At 38.7% G+C, this 26,021-nt stretch overlaps 1 protein-coding gene across 1 annotated transcript; it reads left to right on the top strand.

The window, feature by feature from the left end:
- Nucleotides 1–4,210: 4,210 nt before the first annotated feature.
- Nucleotides 4,211–25,357, top strand: jak3 (Janus kinase 3 (a protein tyrosine kinase, leukocyte)). The gene is made up of 24 exons (XM_063494985.1): nt 4,211–4,326; nt 7,881–8,084; nt 8,168–8,285; nt 9,013–9,130; nt 9,581–9,726; nt 9,812–10,109; nt 10,225–10,362; nt 11,599–11,756; nt 11,919–12,030; nt 12,187–12,367; nt 13,192–13,316; nt 15,371–15,502; nt 15,583–15,670; nt 15,949–16,073; nt 16,333–16,471; nt 16,687–16,838; nt 17,254–17,404; nt 21,133–21,260; nt 21,429–21,618; nt 21,937–22,061; nt 23,212–23,384; nt 23,688–23,805; nt 23,892–24,005; nt 24,198–25,357. The coding sequence occupies exons 2-24, from the start codon at nt 7,886–7,888 to the stop codon at nt 24,315–24,317; spliced, it is 3,348 nt and encodes a 1,115-aa protein (XP_063351055.1). The 5' UTR covers nt 4,211–4,326; nt 7,881–7,885; the 3' UTR covers nt 24,318–25,357.
- Nucleotides 25,358–26,021: the final 664 nt, after the last annotated feature.

The raw sequence follows: 26,021 nt of genomic DNA, 5'->3' as shown, positions 1-26,021 counted from the left end.
ACAACCAAGACAGACAGAGCTGGGGATCAAACCAGCAACCTTCCGGTTACAAGATGAGCTTCCCAACCCCCTGAACCACGGTCGCGCCCACTGTTGTCCCACATGGAAAAGATATACATAAATCTTATAAAGTTAGTAGCTGTCTTGTATGAAAAGAATACAAGAGTGAAAACAGATATAAGATCCCTTGAAAAATTATATAAATGAAACTTGTATGTTTTGGATACTAAAACAATATATAAAAGTAATGAGAAAGTGGCCACTTTCATGAGTAAATCACATAAGCCTTATATGATTCACTGTATGAAGTAGGCCACATCTTATGCAAGTCTTTTATAAGTTTTTACTATTTCTTTTCCATATGGGGTCGGTTGCCTCTATGCAAGATAAAGGGACCAAATCAAACATCCACTACCTGAATAACAAATGACACATATTTGTCTATCTGTCAGCAGCGTGCACCTGACAATAACATGCATGCTTTTTGATTTTGAAGGTAATTTTGTATTGTGGATGAATGCACCTGGCTTTAAAACCCAGCACATTTATATATTTATTTATCTGAAATTAAACTTATGATATTGTTCCTAATTACAGTAAACCTGACTTCAGTCCATCAAATGATGCAATGTAACATTTATACTGCAAACCTCACCATTTGGGGATGTCTAAAAAGTGTACAGTATGTGCCAAAATATTTAATACAGATGTATTTTTCATTTTACTAGTGATGGGATTATTATGTAACTACATAATTTCGAAGAAAAATGCTTTGAAGTATGAAGTATTCATGCACCAGACATGATCTATACAAATCAATAGTAGAGGTAGAAAACACAAGATGTACAATGAAGGCGCTATGACATCATCCAATGATTTGGGGGCTACAGCTTTTGTATGGTGTTACGGGTGCATAAATGCTACAAATGGATCATTTCAGCTACCTGGTATTTTGTTGTTGTAGGTGGAAACATCATATAATCATAATGTCAGTTCTGAGGAGTATCTCTGTGCCAGTTTCAGCTGCTTAACTGTGTTTGAGTACCTGGTTTCAAAAAACAGACAGAGACGTTGTGCATTAGAACAAAATATATACTTGTCTGCATTAATGGTAATACAACAGACAATAGTGAAATGTGATCATCAAATGTGTTACTAGGGTGTAGCCTTAAAACCAGCAGTTAATTTGTTCTGCTGTGAAAGTTGATCTTAAATAAAGGTATACATGTTGAAATGTTACCGGAATAAAAGTGTCTGCAACACCTTTTTCCTAGAAAGAAGACTACCTCACAAGATAAATACGCAATTATGAATGTACTTGAATGTCTGGGAATGCACTAACTGTGCTGGAGATCCTGTTTAGCTTAGAATAGGATGAAGACCTGAGGCTTCAGGATCTACAATATTGAATTTTTTCTACAGTGTGCTGACTGGACTGACTGTACTTGATGTCCTCTACCAGTTTTCACATATACTTCATGTGCAGTTTCTGATCCTGGCCCACAGAGCAGTAAAACACAGAATACCAGAATATTATTCCCATTTAGCACAAAGACTTAATGAACGCTCACTAATGAATTTATATCTTTATATGTTTAATCTGTGCATGTAACATGAAGTGACAGTTAACAGTTTTACGGAGGGTTATGTGCTCAATTGTGTCTTGTCTAGAGACAGAAATGCAAATGCATTTGTGTCTCTGGCCCCTGGGATCTTTTGCTTGGTAGGTAAACATGCACACCACTAGCCTATGGAGCTATAAATCATAAAATAAATATTTAATGATCACGGAGTGTACTACACCTCTGCCGAACCCTAATTCCCTCCTGGACTTGTTCCCCACCTCTCCTGGACTGGGTGAACTCTCTGTTGTCCAGTCTAACTTCACACAGAAGATCATTTTCTTCGGACTCCAGCATTTCTCTTGAACTTTAAAGCATTAAAAAAAGATCAGTGTTATCTGTTGGATGTTTGGTTCATTGGCTCTGTCAATCCAAATACCTCAGACTTCTCCACAAAACACACCCAGTGAAATAATGGAAATTCAATTTTATGGGTGTCATAGATTGATCCATGAGCGAGTCTGTCATGTAAAAGGATGTATGGCAGTGTATTGTAGAATGAAAAAGAAACTTAGAGATCATGCTGTAAGCGACACAAGCAAACTCCCCTCAGAGAGACAGAGATGCAGGAACGGGGAGTTTTTTTAAAAGAGCTGAGCACACAGGACTGAAAACGCTCCACTTTAAACCATCATCAGTATCAACTTTCTTAATGCTTTTATTGTCTTTGTTAATGTTCAGTGAGGTTACAGAAATGTGGCATTTGAAACCAACTGCTACTTAAAAAATGTTGCTCCCTTCATGCTCGGTCCTCTTCTGTAGGGCTAGCTTGATGCTGATACCTCCACTTGCTCTGTTGCCACTTTAGCCCTATAGTATAAAAACTATAAAAGATACTGTTTTGAAAATTTAAGCAGTAGAAAGTAAAAATATTTGTGTAAAAATGTAGGGAGTAAAAGCCAATGAAGGCAATACTGGACTTTAGAGACTCATCCTTTCAGCCATGCTAGCATTGTTGTGGATATTAATGCCAGTCTGTCGGTCAGTTAATAAAGTGCTTTGGATTGTTATTTTGTCATGACTTGGCTGTTCCAGCCATTCCTCTCTTGCTTCCTGGCAGTGTGTGACAAAAGTCTTCATTTCCTCAAATCCTGCTGGGAATTTAAGGACCAGGCTGTTACATCAGCCTCCACTACATCATTGTACCTAGTAATGCAATCAATCCTCTCTTTATCCTGCTTCTCTGTGGATTCCTGTTAAGAAGAATAAACTCTTACTTGACGTAACTTACCTGCCCAACTACTCTTGATAGCACACACTTGAAGAACTTACCTCTACGCTAACAGTAAACACCACCTGGTCAGTATGAACGCTGCATGCATCAGAGCTTAATACCCATGAATCACCTTTTTCCCAGAAATGATGACAAACCAAGCAATGGCTCAATGGCTTCAGTTTACTGGAGCTGAGGTTTGAAAGGGTTTTATGTTGGATTTATCAGTCTCAACAAAGATGTTTTTTTTTATGTAAATGTTAACTGTAACCTGAAAATGGACAGCTATAGAAAAAAAAGAATACTAAATGTGTCGGAATAAAAAGTTTCAAAGAACAAGAAATTACAAGAATTGCCTAAAACAGTAAAATGTTTGCCGTTGTGACCAGATGGTTTTCACAGAGCTATAACAGGAAACTGTTCAGAAACCCAAGAGCTGAACAAGGAAACCACAGTTTTCAGCTGTTTCTCTTTTCCTGTAATGTTAGATCAGTCGATTTTCTTCTGTTGTCGATCTGCAGGGCCCACAACCCCTATACAGGAAATCTGTTTTGACTATTAAAAAAACGTCTGACTCTTCTGTGCTCAACCATTACAACATTTAACATGATTTCTCTTGTTCAAAAGTATAACAGGGATCAGAGACATAGTTCTTATCTCCTTGGTCCGAGACAAGAATATAAAAGGCTAATGATGGATCACATTTACATACAGAAAATCTTGACATTTCCACTACTCGGGATGAGCAGTTTTAAAGTCCTTTGATGAGACAATGGTTATACTTACACAAAGAGGCCTGTGGATTATCATAATTTTGGATGAATTAATAAAATATTTGAAATTCTGCTAAACTTTTCCTGCTGGTTGTGGTTGGAAGGAAGAACATGGGTCCATTATAATACAATAATATAGACTTATGACTGAAGGAAACAAATTTGGTCAACATCCTCTAGGAAGCATAAATGTGTTCAGTATATTTTATTGCATTCTGTATGTTTCATTTGCTGGTAACCAAGAGAAACAGCCGCACTACTCTGTGGTAACCAAAATGTATTAAGTTCATCCAACGGTGACGATCTTTATTAATAGAAATGCATTACAAGGTGTTTTTTGAACACTATTTGAACCAATGATTATTCATTTAGACAGCTGGAATGAGCAATATGCTAATACTTGTGTAATGTGCATCATAGGTCCTTACTCTGAAAAGTGAATTCTAACGAGAAGTTGCACAAGTTCTGACATCAGTATTTCAGTTTTTAAAGTTGTATTGGTTTGTATGTGTGGGGTGACAATAGTCTGATGACAAACAGTTGATGAGTTTTCTGAAAATCAGGAAATCCTTTTAAACTTCCTGTCTCACACAGACAGACACGCAGCGCAAAAGTCAGAAAAGTAACTCTGTGTTTGTGGCTACAAAGTAACAAAATGAGGACTTCTCTTGGTCGCATGTGACGATACACGACCCGACGAGTGATTGCACATATTCCTGTAAGTATAAAAGATATTTTTACATACTTCCTACTAAGAAACATCCACTTCCACTGTATATCGACAAGTATTATGTCACATTATGAAGAATATGTTTGATCTATGGATTAATCTCTGTCTTTAGCTCTTTATAAATGGCTATTCAAAGAGTGGATGTTTTTACAGCATGCCCATATTGTGGGATATTTTTCTATAACAGTGACTCCTTCTTAAGTTGTTACGTTGATCTTTTTTTAAAAAACATTCCTAAAATTGATCCTAATTATACGGTATTTGAAAGACATTCATGAAAAAGTCAAATAAATGTACTTATTACATTTGAACGTAAGTCACATGTTCTCACATAGTGTTAATTTGGGCTACGACACAGCGTGGTAACCAGTTTCACTTGAGGGCGGGAATCCCCACAAAACTACGATTGACTTTTCGAAAGCTTTCCGAATGCTTTTATATGGATGTGAATACTGAACATGGGGTCTGTCCAGGTTTACATCATATTCAGTATATGATGTTTATCTAGAATGCAGGGTTATGCATATTACTGTATAGCATACGACTTCATCCTATACAAGCAGGAGCCTGCATTGAGGTTTACAAACACAAATTGACATTTAAGGACTTACCTTTAATTAATTTGAGTGCTACTGAAAGGAATAGTTTTCCTGTTAATATTTGGTAAATGTTTCCTGTGAGCTCTCTGTCACAGATCAGTATTTGATCTCTTTTAGCAAAAGTATTAGGCAATAATGTAAATTTATGACATAAACCTTACACTGGATGGTGTTCTAATTAATCTGTGTATATATAATCACACAATATATTTGCATGTGGACAATATTTTTTCACCTCCAAGATTATATTATTTTCTCTTATTATTTTATTATTCTCTTTTTCATCCTTGCAATTATTTCCCATACAGACATTTCTTGCAGCCCAGAGCAATATTTAAGTTTATTCCCAGCATTTTACAAAAGATTAAACGTTATTCTTAAGAAACACCAAAATAACAGGTTCTTGATCCTTACAGAATAGTACACTGTAATTTTATCAAGCATTGTTTACGTAGACCACCAGAGAGTTAACTGCTACAGTAAACTGCATAAACACTTCACTGAAGTTGTCTGGTAAAAGCACTGCTAATGTTACAAGCTAAAAAGTTAATTAAAAAAAGCATCCACTGATCTTGGTAAAGATAACATTAAGAATAGAGAAGACAGCCAAAGGGTGCAGAACCTCAATAGTGATGCACATGATTCCACAATAAAGTCAGGTGCCATCATAAATCACTCTGCCCCAAGTGTGCACACTGGTTGACATAAGAACCAGTGTTAAAATGTATTAGAATTAGAAGGACAATTAAGATACTATTAGATAATAATTGGAGCTTAATTGGAATTCAAAAGAGAAAAAGACAGATTCACAGGTAACATAAGTATAACAAATATAAAAGTATGCTATGTCTTTTGTTGACACAGACCAGGTAGGTACAGGTCTGTTTTGTCAAAGGAAGACCTTTGACATTAATGTATACAAGGGTACGGCCTGATGCATGGCTTTTTGTTACCTCAGAGTCTCCCACTAACACACCCATTATTCCTCAGCACTAATGAATCTATGAAGGACCTGACTAATCGAGAAAACTACTTAGGACTACACCCTCCTGTGACTTTTCTCCTAATTTATGTTGTTTAAGGTCACAAATTCCTATACAGTTAGCAAGAAAATCCAGTGGTAGTTATCTTTGTAAACAGTCTTTCCAACACATCCCAGTCAGCATTAATATACATACATTTGGGAAAGAGGATGTGAAACTTTCTTTGGTTTTTGTCCAAGATTTTAATTATTGAGCATTTGGGGCTTTTCCGGGCTTCTGGAACCATGTTGTAATGCACCAGGATACCTTAAAACCCGATTTGAGCCATGACACTGATTCTTATGACATGATGAGTCATAAGCCTATACTGTAAACACTAATGTAATACAATAACACCTATAACAATAATCTGACTCTAGGTTTTTTTTCCTGAGTCAATGGGGTTTTATAGAGCTGAATCACTCCCTTGTCATGTACGTGCTGTGCGAGCAGCCAGATTTGGAACCCACAATGCAGGACTTCAGAAACAGAAAAAAATCCCTCTGAACCTGAACCACACATTTAGGTATTAGGGACGATGCAACAAAGGAGATTGAGATAATATATACACACGCGAGTAACAAGGGAAAAGGAAACACTGATGTTGGGGAGGAGACAAGAAAAGTTAAACTGAATGTAGCACATATTTGACAAGGGGCTATAAAAATAACAAACCAAACTAACAATGAGACAGAGACTGAAACATGCAACCTTGACACTGACCAAAAAGGAAAACAAATGTCTGACTAGGAACAGAAAGGGGAACGAAATATAGCAAAACAGGGAGACACAACTGAACGAGAAACCTTGGTTAACTTAACAGAGGAGAACAGGAGGAAGTGACAGGGGACATAGGGAGACAAACAGCAATTAGATTGGAATCCCAGGGAGCACAGAAGAGAACAAATCAGGGAAGATGAGACAGAGAGAGTAAAACTAGACACCAGAGGACAATGGGACAAAAGACAACAGGAAATACCAGGTGACAGGCCAAATAAATGAACCTAACAGGGAAACAGTAACGCAAATAAGACGCTGAAAGGTAAGGCTGATGCACACATGAGACAAAGGACAAAACACAGATGAGACAAGAACAAACAGGAAACCAAGAACAGGCTAAATAAGAAGCTAGACCTGTGAAAAACAATTCAATGAAACAGTTCCTGACTCAATGACTCAGGAACAATGACATTACTCATCTAAAATGGATGAAGTCAAGCTTTGTGGAAGTCACAAGAACAGAATAACCTTTTATTGTCACTGTACACATACAACAAAATTGTGGAAAACAATTCAGTTGTTCAGCACGGTGGCACGGTGGTTAGCATTGTTGCCGCACAGCAAGAAGGTCCTGAGTTCAATTCCAACATCAGGCCGGGGTCTTTCTGTGTGGAGTTTGCATGTTCTCCCCGTGTTTGCGTGGGTTCCCTCCGGGTACTCCGGCTTCCTCCCACCGTCCAAAGACATGCAGCTTGTGGGGATAGGTTAATTGGATAATCCAAATTGCCACTAGGTGTGAATGTGCGAGTAAATGTGAGTGTGAATGGTTGTCTGTCCCTGTGTGTTGGCCCTGCGACAGACTGGCGACCTGTCCAGGGTGTACCCCGCCTCTCGCCCTATGACAGCTGGGATAGGCTCCAGCGCCCCCCGCGACCTTGAAAAGGATAAGCGGAAGCGAATGGATGGATGGATGAACTCAGTTATTCAGCATTAGTTATTTAACTCTCCTTTTCTTTTTTTTTTAAATTTATGTCAACGCTTCAGCCAATCAAGTCAAAATTGAACCTTCCATGTCAGAACATAAAATGTTCAAGTTATTCCAAGGATTTCTGATTTTCAGTGTAAGTTAATATAAAAAAGGTCACCTGACTGCCTCTAAATACATTTTCTGATGTTTATCTGTTGGCTTTATTTTCTGAAGTAACCATGGATCTCAGCGAGGAAGAGTCAACTCCTCTGGTGATCAGAGACCGCGGAGGCAGCCAGAGGTCCAGTTCAAGCACTGTTCCTAATTTACAAGTCAACCTCTACTTCTTCCCTGCCACAAAGGAAGCAACAACATTACAGATCACATCTGGACAAATATCTGCTGAAAATGTCTGCATCCAAGCAGGGAAGAAATGCGGTAAGACTGTAATGCATTATGTATTATGTAAGTCACTAATTTTTGTCAGCCATATTCATTATTGTGGGTTTTTTTCCCTCCAGGAATCTTGCCGGTATACCTAAGTCTATTTGGTTTGGCATCTGAAGACCTCTTATTTTGGTATCCTCCTTCTCACATGTTTGACACTGATGAAAACTTAAAAGTCCATTTCAGAGTCAGGTGGGTGTCAAAATGCCTTATTTGATGAGAAAAAATATATATATATATATTTAAGATTCAAATTCAACTTTTCAATTGCTTGTTAATGCGCATTTAGGCATGTAGACACGGTTAAAACAACTTGCTGAAGTTCAACCCGAACGTCAGAATGGGGAAGAAATGTGATTTAAGTGACTTTGAACACAATATGGCTGTTTGTACCAGACGGACTGATCTGAGTATTTATGAAACTGCTCTACTGGGATCTACCCCACACAGTCATTGCTAGTGTTTGCAGAGAATGGTCTGAAAAAGAAATAAATAACCAATGAGTCAAAGTTCTCTGGGTGAAAAGGACTTCTTGATGTCAGAGGTCGGAGAAGAATGGCCAAAGTGCTTTGAGCTGATAGGAAGACAACGATAACTCAAGTAACTGCATTACAACCAAGACACAGAAGAAGAAGTCTGAACCGGGTGCCACTCCTGTTAGCTAAGAACAGAAAACTGATGCCAGAGCTCACAAGAGCTCACCAAAGTTTGACAACAGAAGATAAAGTGACAGACAGATAAAGTGGCTATTGAATATTCTTTCATTTGATGAATGTTTAGTGCATCAACTCCTTATACTTAGAATGTTGCTATAAATAATTAGAGTTTGGAGTACTAGTTGAAAGGTTTTTAATGGATCTGGATGTAAAGGTTAGTTTTATATGATTTGATATGTAATGGAGTTCTTTTGTGTTTGAAGGTTCTTCTTTGGAAATTGGTTTGGGCAAGAACCAAGATCTTCATACCGCTACAGTTTGACTAGAGACAGAATCAGTCCAGTACTCGACTACAGTGTCATTGACTATCTTTTTGCCCAGGTAAAGTACTAAATAATCATATTCTTTTCAAACATATTAAGTAAATATTTTAATTAATTAACATAATTCATTTAAATTATGTTATACTTTATGAAATTCTTTATTTTATTTTAATTTTAAGAATCAAGTCGAGACTGATAGAAAGTGATTAGACAAATGTTTTTCTATTTTAAGTAGCGATTTCCAGTAAGATGGAATATTTACAATTTCTATTATTGAAAATGGTGAGATTCCATGAGATTCTTCAATTTAATTCATTAGCAAAACTTTATCCAACCATGTACTGTCTTTGTTGCTTTGAGGTGTCTATCAGTTTTGCTTTTTATAAAACTGATAGATTAATGTACTACTGCACAATGTAACACAAGTTGTAGCCACAAAAAAACTGCATGCTTATTATACTAGTAGATGTGACGATAATAAGTCTAATTGATTTCTTTTGGTGTTTAGCTTCGAAATGACTTCATTGAAAGTAAGGCAGGCATAGCCCCACCATTGACTCTTCAGGAGGAATGCCTTGGCCTTGCAGTGCTCGACTTGTGGAGAATGGCCAAGGAGCGCAACCAGAGTGTTAGAGAGCTCTGCAAGACTGTCAGGTATTTACAGTTGAGACTGTATCATTGCTTATACAACAATCCATTCTAGTTTGCAGTCATTACACCAAATATTATTCCTCTTTAGCTACAAATCCTGCCTTCCCAAGTCACATCGCCATGACATCCAGAAACGAAACCGGCTGGACCGCTACCGAATTAGAAATACCCTCAAGCGTTTCTTAAAGAAGCTGGGCAACTGCTCCGTAGATGAGTGCAGCCTGAAACTCAAGTACCTGATTGAGCTGTCTGGCATTGAGCCTTCTGTTGGAACGGAAACCTTCCAAGTGAATCATTCTTCCTCCCATCCAATGTCAGACTTCTCTCTTGTGCGGGTCACAGGGGAAACAGGAATCCAAACCGCTGGAAGTATCTATAACAGCCAGGTGAGATGACTGAAGAAGATCAAGTTTAGTTTGTACTTGGTTAATTGCTATCATTTTCCTGCTTTAATATCTCTACTACGCTACTAAACATATCAAAATGCTATTTGGTTAATAGGTTTTGTCAAGAGTTGAGTGGCAGACCTTCTGTGATTTCCAAGAAATCATTGACATCAGTATACAGCGGGTATGCCATGAGCAGGTTCCCCAAGACAGCAGGATGGTGACTATAACACGAAAGGATGACAGCTGCTTGGTAAAAAAAACAACATATTTTACACTTAAATCATTGCAATATATATATGTATATATATATGTATGTATATATATATATATTGTTCTAGTAACTATTTTACTGTTTGGATGTAAATATGAACAATTTAAAAGCTATTCGCATCAAATTAGTGTCCTCGGGCAACTGTATTCCTTCTACTTTTGTATTGCTTCTCCAAAGCTCCCTGTTCTGGCTACGTGGATGACATTTGGCTTGCTGGGGTGGAAAAGTTGCAAATTTGTACCATCTGGCCAAAACTGGTCATGGCATAACGCCAAACCTTTAATCGTAGATGGACCGATGTTGGTGATGTTTGTATGTTGAATATAATTCTACCCAGACCGTCTCTGGACCAGAAGTGAGAAATATTCATCAGATAATGTCATTTGTGGCATGGTGAAGTTAATGTGTTGGAGTCTTACAATTATCCCCATTCTTTCTGTGATGTCAGGAAAGCTGTTATATCTATAGGAAGTCAGATAACGAATTAGGACAAGTGGTGGACCCAAAAGTGTGAGACATCACGTTTCCATCACCACTGAAAAATGCTTTTTTCCCTTCTCATTCTTTTTTCAAGAAGGCTTTCAAATTTCAAATTCTGCTTAGTTGAAATTAATTAATACAGAGATAGTAGAGAGCACTTTGTCTTTCTAGAAAGTCTAACAACGGTGTCCAGGCAACATTTCAGGAGTAACTTGACTGAGCATCATTGTAACACCCCAGACATTGGTTCAACTTTTAGTTTGGAAGTATTTTTCTACCATGACTAAGCAAACACTTGGTGGTTATTCAGTGTTGAAATGCTTGCTGACACTGTCAAACAATGGTCCTTTAACTTAAAACTAAAACTAGAGAAGAGGACAAGATCACAGAGGGCCAAATGCGGCAAGCAGGGTGTGCAGTGAGTAATAAATGTCTGCCTACAAATGGTTCATAGCCAGAGGCCCAACTCCCATGACTACTGATGGTCCTCAGGATAAATGTTGGCTATGTTTGATCCATAATGTGATGTGGGAAGTCCATGGTAAGACTCCATGGTACACGTGGCAGTGGTCAGAACGGGAGTTTGAAAACCTAACTTGGTCCAGTACTGCAACAGGAGACTAACTCGAAGGGGAGAGTTGCCAAAATTTAAAAGAGTAAAGGCTTTTGGTTTTGGTTTACATGTCGGTGCAACTTTTTCATCAAACCTGTGTTTTGTGACTACTTTCATTACAGGAAGTCAAGTTCCAGGGTCTCAAAGAGGCACTTTCATTTGTGTCACTTGTTGATGGCTACTTCAGACTGACCACAGACTCAAGCCACTTCTTCTGCCAAGACATTGCTCCGCCAAGTATCCTGGAGGGAATCAAAAACCATTGTCATGGCCCAATAACGTGCGTCATTTTAATGATTACTTAATCAGACACCAGCTTTTATACACACACACACACACACACACACACACACACACACACACACACATATATATATATATATATATATATAGATAGATAGATAGATAGATATTCTGATTTGTTTTTATGCTGTTTGAGCAGATCAGAGTTTGCAGTCAACAAATTGAAAAAGTCAGGATACAAAGGTGGTACCTTCCTTCTGCGGCATAGTCCGAAGAACTATGACAACTTTTTCCTCACCGTTTGTGTTCAGGTACAGATATAGACAAAAACTTTTGTTTAATTGTGTTTTGTCACCCACTTCATATCTGCTCAATCCGATGTGCAAGAGTGTTTCCCATGGCTTACATTTTGACTCAAGTATTTGGATTCTTCTTTCTGATCAAAAATCACCCTCTTATTTCTGCAGACTCCACTTGGACTTGATTATAAAGACTGTCTCATTAATAAAAATGAGCACTACAGTCTCTTTGGTGTCCAGAAATCATTTTCCAGCTTGAGAGAGCTTACCAGCCACTATCAACACAATAAGCTCCTGCTGGCTGAAGTACCTGTCAAGTTAACCTGCTGCTGTCCACCCCGACCCAAAGGTATGTTTCCTCAAGCTACAGATGACATTATCTGCCTTGATCCCGAAAAATACAAGGGCAAACACACAGAGAGATGTGACCCTGATACTTCATTTTGGCCATCTAGCTCCTGAAATTCAGCACCATGACTAGACAAGAGGCTAAATTAATAAGCTAGCTTATCTAGTTAGCTAGGCGCAGTGAGTAAACACTATGACACCTGGGATGCTTGTTTTCACTAGTGAAAAAGAGACATAAAAAGTACTTGCCAAAATAAGTTCAGAGCCAACTACCAAGAGTATCCTTTAGTACAACTTCTTTCACAGAGGAGCTGCCACCTGCTGGCCATTAGAAACAGTGCAGATTAATGGCACTGTAAGACTTTGCTGTTAAGAGCAGCAGGTTATGTCCATATTTTTTGACGGTTCTATTACAGGAAAATCAAAGTATGATTACATATTTGTATCAACTGCATGCCAATTTTCGCAATAGAGTACACACTGTTCTGTTTTTTTTTTAAATATGAAATTGTCATATTACAGTTGTCTTATAATCTAAATTTTATTGTTTCAATTAATCTGTGCATTTCTACTCAAAGCTATCAATTGTAGCAGTAGAAGCAAATGAACATCCACATGGTTATAATGTGTAACTGTGACATTCAATATTCTGAACTACATCCAGGATATAGAAAAAAACATTACTAGGACACATGTACTGTCAAATCTACAGTTGCTCGATAATTTTCTGTGCACTCATCATCATTCAATTCTTGTTTGAGGTAATATATGTCTGAAAGATTGAAGATTTTATAACAAATATTATGTTTTCTGCTTTTTTTAAAGAGCTCACAAATTTGATCATCATACGCAACTGCAGCTCTGTAGAAGCTCCAGGCTCTCCAACAACCGAAAGGAACAAATTCAGTCACATCCAGTTTCATATGATCAAATATGAGGACCTGAGCTGCGTAAGTTGATCTGCATGTTGTGCCAATCAGGCCGGTTGGTACCTCTGATGACTGTCAATACAAAACTTCTTCTACTTGTTTTCTTCTTTTTCCATCTACTCCTTTTTTAGTGAAAGCAGAGCAGGAGCATTACTGAAAAATATACGTTTATCCGAACATAACAGGCATTTCTTGCTTGCTACCTTTGGACGAGAAGTGGTGCATACCTATAGTAGTGAAATCATTTTTTAAACAGTAAACGGCAATTATTTATAAACTATCTGTATCATTAAATTTCTATTGAAAAATTAATGTTAACTCAGAGGTAGGCAACAGCAGCCCACTTCCCCCAGCTGCTATCCTTCATTTTGAATTTATTTTCCTGCATTGTTCTATTGGGGTAGCTCTTCAGTGCCCATGTAGAGAGAGGGATTCTGGGAATCCAAACAATGCTTTGGCTATGATGTCAACCACATCTCCAGTGGTTCCTCCTGCACCTTTCACAAACAACAAACTAGATGAACATGGATATGGAATAGTTGTTGGTTATTTTTTTTTGAATTGTAATTTTTAATTGTTTATTACCTTAACTTATTCCTTTCTGACAAACAGTAGCACCCTGTATTACAGCTTCCATGTGTTTTTGATATTTCATAACTGCAACAAGATTTGCAAAGATTTGCATAGCACCTATGTACCCTGTGAAACTGTCCTGAATTTCAGATATCTATCTATAGAGAGAGAAAGCATGTGATAGGGTGCCAAAAAAGTAATTGTGATAGTGCACAAGGAAGTCAGAAATATGTAAGGATGGTGTATTAGGACTGTGAGACAGTGGTGAAGTGTGCAGTTGGGGTGATAGATGGGTTCATGGTGAGGATGAGATTATATAAGGGATCGGCTCAGACCCCCTTATTGTTTGCTATGGTAATATACAGCTTGACAGATGAGATCAGGCAGGAGTCTCTATAAATTATGATGTTTGCAGATGACATTGTGATCTGTAGTGAGGGTGGGGAGAGGTGGAAAAGAGTCTGGAGACATTGGGGTATGCAATGGAGAGAAGAGGAATGAAAGTCAATAGAAGTAAGACAGAAAACATGCGTGTGAATGAGAACAGGGCAGGTGTAACAGTGAAGCTCTGAGGAGCAGAGGTAGTGACGCTAGAAGAGTTTCAATACAGACAGTGGCACGGACATAAGACAGGACGTGGAGCTAAAGGTGCTTGAGTGTAAGATGGTAAGATTTCTGCTTGGAGTGACCAAGATGGATAAGATTAGAAACTGGTATTTTAGAAGGACAACTCAGGTTGAGATGGTTTGGGCATCAGAGGAGAGATCGTTGCTATATTGGACAAATTATGTTGAAATGGAGCTACCAGGCAGGTGGAAAAGAGGAAGACCTCAGAGGAGGCTCATGGATGTAGTGAAGGAGGACATGAAGAGGGTTGGCGTGACAGAAGAGGATGCTGAGGGTAGGGTGAAATAAAAGCAGATGATCTGCTGTAGTGACCCTTAAGTAGCTGAATGAAGACCAAAAGCTGGCACCCTTTATTGTGATTTCTGGAACACTGATTCAGAGTTGTGCTTTTTAACAACAGTATAATCATTAGCTGAATTTCATACGAAAATAGTTACACTATATGGGACAGTCCCAATATTCTGTCAGCTGACGTATCACTAAAGGTAGAACCAGCACAGTCACATCAAGGGGTTCTCAACAGGAACAGTCTTACACGAGTCTTCTTTAGCAGAGATTTGTTGCAAATCTATTATTTTAAGGAGACACATCTCGAGTATTGTGATTAAAATGTTTATTCTTTATCTCAACAATATGCAACGTATCTATTCACACTTTCTTGGTTTGAGCCGAGACCTGAAAGTGTAAATGTCTGCCCCTGCTTCTTCTACAACTGCTCATACCTCCATTACAGCTACAGTTGTGTCTTTTTAAATGAATAACGCTGTGGCATTAACAAATACTGCTAATGCTGCTACTGTGACGCTATAGCCACAGTAATCTAAAAAGAATCGCTGAGCTATAATGTTGTTTATGACGGATACTTTCCCGATCAGGACGAAAGCCTCGGAAAGGGCTCTTTCACTCGAATCTTTAAAGGCAAAAAAATCGACATTCATGACGGGGAGAAACGCGTGACCGAAGTTCTGCTGAAAGAGCTCGATGCGACTCACAAGAACTGCTGGGAGGTGACTTTATACATACCTAAGTATTTTTTTTTTAATGTATTTGTTTCTTATGATTAACACATGCTTTTTGACCATTTCAGTCATTCTTTGAAGCTGCCAGCCTGATGAGTCAGATTGCACACAGACACCTGCTCCTTGTATACGGTGTTAGTGTTCACGGAGCAAAGAGTGAGTTAAAACTAAGTTCCATGATCGCATTGACTGTTTTTGTTGTTTTGTGTTTTGTTGTTTGCTAGTAAGCCCAGTAAAGCTGAATGTTGTGTTGCTGAATGTTGTGCAATCAGTGTTTCGACTGACACAAGTAGTTGTAATTTCAAAGCTGACAGTTATTTGGTTAACTTTGTCTCATATCATGTGGCCCTAGCTCAGGCGCTGCTCTGCGAGTGAGCGCTCTGTGTTTTGGTTTGAAGTACAGCTGTTGAAACAAACCTTGTTGTGCCTTTCAGACATCATGGTGCAGGAGTATGTCAAGTACGGGGCCCTTGACCTTTACTTGAAAAGGGGGAGATCTGTATCAGTGAGCTGGAAACTTGACGTAGCCAAACAGCTCGCATCAGCCCTCAACTTCCTGGTAAGGAAGATTTACCGATGTGGAAATGAGAAGAAGGCAGCCTAGAGCAGGCCTGACTGTAGATTGCATGATGTGCAAATAAATGTTATTTAAAATGTCACATTTTACCACGTTTTTTAAAATACATAACTGCTGTGAACAGTAGAATTAATGCAAAGGATGAAGTGTTTCCTTATAACACTAAACAAGCAAACAGGTATTTTTCTGTCCTGCTTACTTTGAAATGTAGTTGCTAAAATCACATGTAACTCTCGTACAGGAAGAGAAGAACATTGTTCATGGAAATATCTGTGCCAAAAATCTGCTGCTGGCCAGAGAAGGTGACCCCTCTCAAGGGAGCTCTCCTTTCATTAAGCTGAGTGATCCGGGCATCAGTATGGCCATGGTGGGCAAAGATGGTAAAGCCTTTTTTTTATTTAAATTGACTGATTATTTACTGTAATGTATGTATCAGCATTTTTTTATGCAATGGTAACCAATTCTAGCTATATTCATTTTATTTTATACACATTAACATGCCTTACAAAATAAAGGATACTTTTAGCTGCTTCCTTATAGCCAAACAAATAAATAGATGAAGAAACTTAATTAATAGAGTTTGTCGTTTCTCCAGTCATTCTGGACAGGATCCCCTGGGTGGCCCCCGAGGTGTTGGACGCTCCAGAAAAACTGACCCTCGAGTGTGATAAATGGAGCTTTGGCGCCACAGTGTGGGAAATCTTTAACAATGGAAACTCCCTGCTACGAGGCTGGAACCTAGATCAGGTAGATCATCGTATTCCCTGATCTGCAGTTTGTGGTTTTGGAAGGCTTTAAACACTCTAAACTTTTTAGCTGTCTGGGTCAGTGTTACATGATCACTCAAAGCTCATTGCTGTTATGCAGCAATTGCAGAAAATGCCTAAACTAGAGGACTCTGTGTGAGTTGTAGCCCTGGTTTTGGTTCATAAAGTTCAGTATACAGAAAAACTGACGCAGTTCAGAATATTATATTAACTTTTCAATTTGATGTAAATAAAATGCAACACTGTGAAAAGACTACTGAGAATACTGTGTAGATTAAATGAAAATTACACTTCCTTTTCTGTGGATTTTCAGTCGTTAGAAAAATTGTTGTACAAACATTAAATGGTGCTATGTGGTGCTAAATGTGGGGTTTTTTTTGTTGTTTTTTTTGTAGAAGAAGCAGTTTTATGAGAGTTTCCAGCAGCTGCCTCCCTCTCAGTGGACAGAGCTAGCAGATCTGATCAGTCAGTGTATGGACTACCAGGCAGACTTCAGACCTTCGTGTCGCAGTATTATCCGTCAACTCAACAGTCTCATCACTTCAGGTAAAGATGCGTATTATACTGTTCTGGTAATCAGCTGAGACATACATGTTAAAACTGTCCTTTAAAACATAAATTAATTAGATAAATAAAATTAATTCAGTTAATACCACAATACTTTGACTAACTTTTTGTATCAGATATAATCCTTAGAAAAGCAGACATAGATAACAAATGATGGTGTTTTATGAAATGTAAATAAAAACAGAATGCATGATTTGCAAATCTTATAAACCCGTATTTTATTCAGAATAGAACACAGAAAACATAACCGATGTTTAAAGTGAGACATTGTATTACTTCATGAAAGATATGAGCTGATTTAGAGTTTGATGGCAGCCACAAATCTCAAACAATTTGGAATGCAAGTGACAAAAGTCAGCGCTAATAAAGAAGAGCATCCTAAAGAGGTAACGTTTCTCTGACGTAAAGATGGGCGGAGGTTAACCAATTCTGCAAAAAAATACCTCTACAAATTATGGGACGATTTCAGAATAATGTTCCTCAATATAGAATTGCAAAGACTTTGAATATGTCATCACATGATGCCATCAAAAGATTCAGAGAATCTGGAGAAATCTCTGTGTGCAAGTGACAAGGCCTAAAATGAATATTGGATGCCAATGATCACGTGGCACTGCATAAGAACAGGCATGATTCTTTCATTGAAATAACTGCACAGGCTCAGGGACATCTCCAGAAATCGCTGTCTGTAAAACACAATTAACTCTGTCATGCAACTCTATAAAAAACAAAGTCATACATGAACATGATCCCAGATCATCGTCTTCTCTGGATCAGAGATCATTTAAAACAGACTTTGAAATTCTTTTCGCAAAACACGCACGCCCTAACCTTTGGACTAAAGAGGAGAGGGACCGGTTCACACACATTCACATATGTCCAGTGTGAACATTCTGATGAGTTCTATAAAGAGCAAGTATGAATCATTTAAAGGAACAAGAACACACAGGTGTATTCAGTCCAGATAACACAGTGGTTCCCAAACTTTTTTTGCTAGGCCCCCCCTTGTTTAACAAGAACCCCCCCCCCCCCCCCCCCCCGCCTCCCCGCGCACAAACACATCCTCCAACCACGCACACTCATATTGCGGCTAATTTCACACCTCAAACATTTAGTAAACAATTAAGCAAATACAAGTAATCTGCAATAAATTACAGGTAGTAATAAAATACACTACTAACTCTTTTACGCTACGTCCACACCTACACGGGTATTTCTGAAAACGCAGCTGTTTCTATGCGTTTGGGCCTTTCGTCCGCATGTAAACGGCGTTTAAGAATCACCGAAAATGGAGATTTTTTTAAAAAACTCCTTTTTTGCGTTTACGTGTGGACGAGGAATACAGAGTTTGTCCCGCAACGTCAAAGGTATGTGCCTTTTTTCACGTCACGCTGTGCGCACGTTGTTGTTTACATGAGATGAATTGCAGAATGGCAGATAGAGACAAAATACTGTTACTGTTAATCTGACTATCCTCAGGTTTTACACGCTTACATACACACATGCAGTTACTGTCCCTCCATTTAGAAAGGCAGAGGCTCACTGTGTGATTATTTTACTTGTAGTTGTTTTTCTCCTGTGTAATAATATTCAACATTGCTATCAATACATTTTTCAAAAATGTCTCTCTGTGCAAAATGGGTTCAAAAACATAAACAATTGTGGGATCAGTAGCGGTTTTAGATACGGGCGACACGGGCGGTTGCCCGGGGCGGCATCGTGGTGGGGGGCGGCATCACAGGCATTGGCAAAAAAAAAAAATTGCTCGTACTCCTGCTGCGCGACGTCATGCCAGCGCATACTGGGGATGGCATGCCATCCCCAGCACCGCCCATTTGCTGGGAGTAAGGGCGCCCTCCGTTTGCGAGGTGCGCCTGCTGCTTGCGGCACAGGGAGGAGAGGGCGGGGCGGCGGGGGATTCTCTGGCTGGCTGGAGCGGCATCTAATAACCAACTCGCAAAATAAAACAAAATAAAAACAAACCAACAAACACGAAAACAGCAGACATTATGATACAGATTTATAATTTGCACCAATGTTTTTCCTCGGTGCGCCTGCTCGCTGCTGAAGTCAAAGTAAACTTTATTGTCATCTCCGCTACATACAGTCCAGTATATAGAGAGACGAGACGACGAAGTTCCAGTTACATCAGTGCAAGTAAACAAACAATAAATATAAGAAGAGTAAGAAAATAAATATAGACTTTAGGACCAGGGGTAAAGGGATCAATAACAATTTAAAATTTATATTTTATATTTTGATGATTTAATGTCTCATACAGAACCAGTGGAAAGGGGAGGGAGACCTGCTGTTTCCAAATAGAGCACATTTCATTCATAATGTTGTAAATCCAAGCCCATTATGTATTCATGATTTGAATCCTGGGTTCAAAGCCATCAGGTCCTCAGTTTAGAAAAAAGAGAAAAGAAGAGGAGGAGAAATGAGCAAAAGATACAGGTAAGCAGATGCGTCATTGGATAATGGCAGGTCATGTATCCTGAAACAATCAGAATACTTTATTAATCCCGAAGGAAATAATGTGGATTACAGTTGCTAAAAGAAGAAATGGTAAAAATAGTAACTGTAACAGCCTAAACTCCAAACAATACATTATGTTACAGATTTTAATATTAATTAGTCATTGTCAATTGTTGACTTGTCCTGTTCTCATTGTATGACGAATTATGATGGCTGTTTGGTAGCTGTTTGTATACTATGCACACTCTCTCTCTCTTCATATCTGTGTGTGTATGTGTATGTTTCTCTTGTGAAATTCAGTATGGTTCCGACAAAATTTCTATGTTAATGTACAATCCTGTGTGTGTGTGTGTGTGTGTGTGTGTGGGGGGGGGGGGGGGGGGGGCAGAGGGAGTCTTCGCCCAGGGCGCCAAACAGGCTAGGACCGCCACTGTGTGGGATAATGTTTGTCCGTGATTTCAACCGGGGAACAAATTACGGCAGGATCAGCCTGATGTTATTTGTATCCCACTGTAACTTTACTGTGTAAAGAGCTAACATCTCCGAAATGTCAGGAGTAGTTAGTCATTACAACAAGTGTTTGTGAACTAAAAATCAAGAATGTGGGATACTGTTTGTCAGTGATTTGAACAGCCCAGCGCGTGCTCCCGACAAAGGGAAAACCAATTCTGCAGGGGAGACCTACCTTGGCACTTGTGCAGGTGAAGCCAAAGGGAAGACATGCTTCACCAGATTTTCTAGTCTTTGGCTTAGAATGAAGTTGGTTTGGAAACATATTCAGCGATGCTTCATCTCCTGCCTTGCGTTTGTGTGGGCGCCCCGTCAAAAACCTGTCCATTATGCTAGCAGTGTCCAAGTGTTTTGGGGTTTGTTTGTTTTTTCCCTTTTCATACCCCCCTGCAATGGCTCTGCGCCCCCCCCCCCCCCCCCCAGGGGGCAGGCCCCACACTTTGGGAAGCTCTGAGATAACACAATATAAGTAAGTGCATTTCAAAAAATGCTCTAATATACAGTAGTACAGTGAACCTAAATGTAAATTATAAAATAGCAAAGAGAAATCTTTGTTTGTCCTTGTGTTTGTGTGTCTGTGTGATTCGTCCAGGGGTAGCTGTTAGAGTACTGTTGCTACCAATAGCTGTTTTCCAAATGGATGATGTTTTAGGTATTACGCTGAGATTCACTGAAGTGAAAATGCTGCTGATTGGTAATTTTGCCTTGTTTTTTGCCAGACTATGTGATACTTCACGCTACCGAACCTGTCACACAGAGCCCCGTGTGCAGATCTTACAGCCACCCTCAGCATGACCAGACACTGTTTGAGGAGAGATACTTGCGCTACATCTCCCCTCTGGGAAAAGTAAGTGTGAAGCGACATATAATGGACAGAAGCTTTAAACTAAATAAATATGTCAAGCTGATGTTATGCTACACAAGCAGGACCTACAATTTGTGCTTATTCTTTATCCGTCGCTTTCATGCATCTGCTTTAACTTCAGTTTTTACCTGTGACTTAACACATTTGCAGGGGAACTTTGGTAGCGTGGAGCTTTGCCGTTATGACCCGCTGGGTGATAACACTGGTGAGCTGGTGGCTGTGAAGAAGCTGCAGTCCAACAAGCAGTCAAACCTGGAGGACTTCCAAAAGGAGGTCAACACCCTCCACGTCTTACACTGCGACTACATCGTCAAATACAAGGGAGTCTGCTACAGCATGGGTAAAAAAAAACCCAAACAATAATAAAATGATCTGCCCCCTGCTTAGACTGTAAAACTCTTAGCTCTCCCTTTCCTGTTTTATAAATGTGTTAATGTGAACTGATTAAGGATTGCTGTGCCACTTCAAAAACATGTTTAAGGTGACTTGTATGACTTTTTTTGAAAAAAGGTGTAAATGTAAGTGAACCAAGCAAAAGAGCTCGTTGCACTTGCTCATTTCCTCTTAAAGCATGAAACTCACACGTCTCTGTGTTTCAGTGACAAAGATTTGAAAGGACATTATCTGATGAATAACGTTATGGCTTGTCTGTTCACAGGTCGCCTCAGCATGAGTCTAGTGATGGAGTACCTGCCCTATGGCAGCCTTATTGGCTACTTAGAGAAGAACAAACACAACATCAACACCAGGCGGATGTTACTATTTGCTTCTCAGATTTGTAAGGTGCGTGAGCTTGCAAAATGTTAAAAATATGACTTCCGCTATATGGACAGGAATAAATTGCTTGCCCACACAATCATAAATGAGTATCGACTGCACATTCTATGACTTGAAAGTCTTTTGCTTTAACGTGTGCTTGACCTGCTGCTTTTGATAAAGATGATAAACATGTCTTCCCAAGCAAGTGTAAACCAGCAGGATTTAAAGCTGCCTGTGATGCAGCAGGATTACAGATTTGATTGGGCAGGATCTGAAAATTGACGCAACACATGTGAGGCCATTCTTGAACCAGTGCTCATGTTTTACTAAATACACAAGAAAACAAGCCGTAAGATGTTGTAGAATGGATGTTTCATTGCTGTTTAATTTACATCAAAGACGGCTGTCAGTAATGTCTAAAAGTCTTTTGTACGTGTGTGTGGACAAGGCCACGGGACTTAGGGGGGTTGCAGCACACCCTGTTACAAAAGGCAGACATCCCCTGCCAAATGCACAAAAATAGATAAATAAAGTGAGCACATACGTATCCCAATAATAAGAAAACATAATTTTTTATTTTAATGCTAGCTACCAGCTAATAAAAAGAGCACCCTACCTTTGTTACAAAACGGAACTCAATTACGCCATGTATATTTTCTACATACAAATAACAAATATATTTGGGTAAAACGTCCATATTTGGATGTAAGCTTATTGCATATGTGGCAGTCAGAATACTCAAGTTATAAAGATTTATGTATGTGCACCTGACGTGTGTGTGTGTGTGTGTGTGTGTGTGTGTGTGTGTGTGTGTGTGTGTGTGTGTGTGTGTGTGTGTGTGTGTGTGTGTGTGTGTGTGTGTAATGCAGAATATTTCTCTCTGCTGTGTGGACCGGTTCAGTTTTGGCATTTTATTCTTATCTGCTGTGTAACGATGACGCACGCTTTTGAGTTATATTAGAAGGTGTCAAGAAGAATTAAGTGATAGCTAAAAATGTTTACCTTCTTATACCATATAGCTTATTATATTTCCCCCACAGACACACACAAATACATAGACAGAACACAGAACACAGTTCTACGTGTTGCAAACCTTAAAAAAAAATTAAAACACAGAAGGAGATTGACAGAACTAAAAATAAAAGTGTCTTTCGTTTGTTTCTAATCCTGTCAGGGGATGGAGTACCTGCAGAGCCTGCGTTATGTGCACCGAGACCTTGCAGCCCGAAATATCCTTGTAGCCAGTGAGACGCTGGTAAAAATCGCTGATTTTGGGCTGACCAAGGTCATTCCACATAATAAGGACTACTACCGTGTCACCCAACCTGGAGAGAGCCCCATCTTCTGGTAGATTTCCATTAGTTTTACCAATAAAAATCTAATAACTGCTTTTCAGTGAATCAGCTACTTTCTTGTGTCACGGGTGTGGTTACTAGCTGTTAATACTTCCTAATATGACTAAATGAAAGACACGAATAAAACCAAACATGACACAATGCTTATTTTTAAAAGAAATGCTTCTCAGAAAAGAATATGTAATGTTGAAAAGCAAAGCATAAGCTATGATGATAGATTTCCTGTGCTTGAAGAACACAGTTGCCCCATTACTCAGGATTATTTTGTGCTCTAATGGTCATGCATTTACTGCAGGTATGCCCCAGAGTCCATCACTGAGTCCAGATTCTCCCAAAAATCAGATGTCTGGAGTTTCGGGGTTGTTCTTCATGAAATCTTCTCTTACTGTGATATAAGTTTCAATCCGAAAAGAGTAAGAAAATGTACAATTGTTACAAATGTGTCTGGAAAATGCTTCAGTTTAAATATGGATTCCCATGGCTTACTGTTTTGTTTCAGCTTTATATGCAGGAGATTGGGCACAACGTGCTGGGTACATCCATTTCAGTGCATCTGGCAAATCTACTGAAGGGTAACTGGAGGTTACCACCGCCTTTAAACTGCCCGCCAAAGGTACGTTTGCTCTGTGCGGTCAAAACTGTAGTTTTTTCGAAATACTTTTTGATCTTTGCTATTGTAAGTCAATCAGACCTTTGGAGAAACGACTTTCTTATCTGTCTTACATCAGCAATAAAGTAATTTCCCTTCTATCCTTTTATTCCACAATCTTTATCCTTGCTCATATTACTTTCATTGTAATGCCAGGTGTACCTTTTGATGAGGCAGTGCTGGGCACATGACTTTGATGAGCGTCCATGTTTCTCCAACCTTGGAAACCAAATTGAAACTATGATCCAGGATGAAAGAGAGAACTCTAAAGGCTGATGACGATACAAGATACTTAATCTTTGTTCAAAAGGAAATCAAGTTTAAATAAGTACATGTTCACAAGCTCTCAGGAGTGAACATCCAATTATGGAAGTATGCGCAGGCTGACTTATTTCTGATAGATCACAGGGTACACTGGCTCTGATAAGCTCTACTTAGGCTCTTTCAAGTTGATATCACAGCAAAGCCTTTTACAGGCTTTCTGTATAATGTTCACTTTATGACTTTACCTGGTACTAGGCTATTATATTTTTCCAGCAGCTTGAGCAAGAACAGTTTTAACTCTGACCTTTTTGCAGAGATTTAATGGTTGCTAGAGATTGCCAGTTTTTTGGGGGGTTGTAAGTGTTTCGTAGCTCAGTAAAATTCATAATCCTAACAGTAGTGTGTAAACCCAACCTAGGCTCACAACGTTTTAAAAGTGGATGAAAAATATATGTTACCTGGATGTAACTTTAGTTCTCTGTGTTCATGCGTTGATCGCACTTACGAAAGAAGCAGCAAAGCATAAATAAAGCTCTTTTCCTAACAGAAGAATGGGCAAGGATTTCAGTGTGTAGATGTGCAAAGCTGGTAGAGACATACCCTAAAAGACTGGCAGCTGTAATTGCAGCAAAAGGTGGTTCTACAAAGTATTGACTCAGGGGGCTGAATAATTACGCACACCCCACTTTTCAGTTATTTATTTGTGAAAAATGTTTGGAATCATGTATGATTTTCGTTCCACTTCTCACGTGTACACCACTTTGTATTGGTCTTTCACGTGGAATTCTAATAAAATTGATTCATGTTTGTGGCTGTAATGTGACAAAATGTGGAAAAGTTCAAGGAGGCCGAATACTTTTGCAAGCCACTGTATATGTATTAAGTATTATTTCAGAATAATTTGCACTTTTTTCTTTTGCCAGTGACTGAAGGGGAATGTAAGGTCGACAAGCAGCTTGTTTAAGTTTTAGCTGTGTCTGAACGGGTTTGAAATATTACAGAAACTTAAGCTTAAAAATGTGCAGATTTTTTAATGCAATATTGTATTTTCTTCAGTGTACACTGTAATAAAGATTTTTCTGTTTTGCATTCCTGACTAGTATGAAATTCTTAAAGCTTATAGTCCAGTCGCACACAGTGGTAGAAATAAAGTAAGTATATTTACATATAAATATATTAGTATAATTCAGAATTTCAAGGCATGCTTGTTGTTTTTTTTTTCAGTATTTTAATTTTATCTTCATTTAAAATTTTACCCCAATACATTTATGACTGACTGATATAATGATTAACCCAATACATTCAAACCAGTTTGACATAGGTCGACTTACACAGATGTCAGCTGTTAGACTTTATTCTTAAAAGTGACTCTCTCTTTAAAACTTGTATTATTATATTCGTATAATAAATAAACCACAACAAAAACTAGAGAGAAGTACCAGAAAGTACATACAAATTTGTTTTTCACAGTGTTCTCTCTCTCATTACCTTTGACCCCATAGTTTTATCTTACCAAGCCTTTGACAGAATAATAGTGGGTAATAATTCTTCTGTCCTGTTACTCAACCATAATTGTGATAAAACTGTGTTTACTTGCAACGAAATGCTACTTAAAATGTCTTTGAAGTTTTCACTTAAGTAAAGCACTACAGTTTTTCTGAGATGCTATAACAAATACAGTATTGACAAAAGTCAAAGAAACTGAATCTTTACCTC

This window comes from Pelmatolapia mariae, linkage group LG15, assembly GCF_036321145.2.
Source record: "Pelmatolapia mariae isolate MD_Pm_ZW linkage group LG15, Pm_UMD_F_2, whole genome shotgun sequence".
NCBI classification, from domain to species: domain Eukaryota; kingdom Metazoa; phylum Chordata; class Actinopteri; order Cichliformes; family Cichlidae; genus Pelmatolapia; species Pelmatolapia mariae.
The sequence above is the reverse complement of the archived record's forward strand: the minus strand, read 5'-3'. Positions and strand labels throughout refer to the sequence as shown.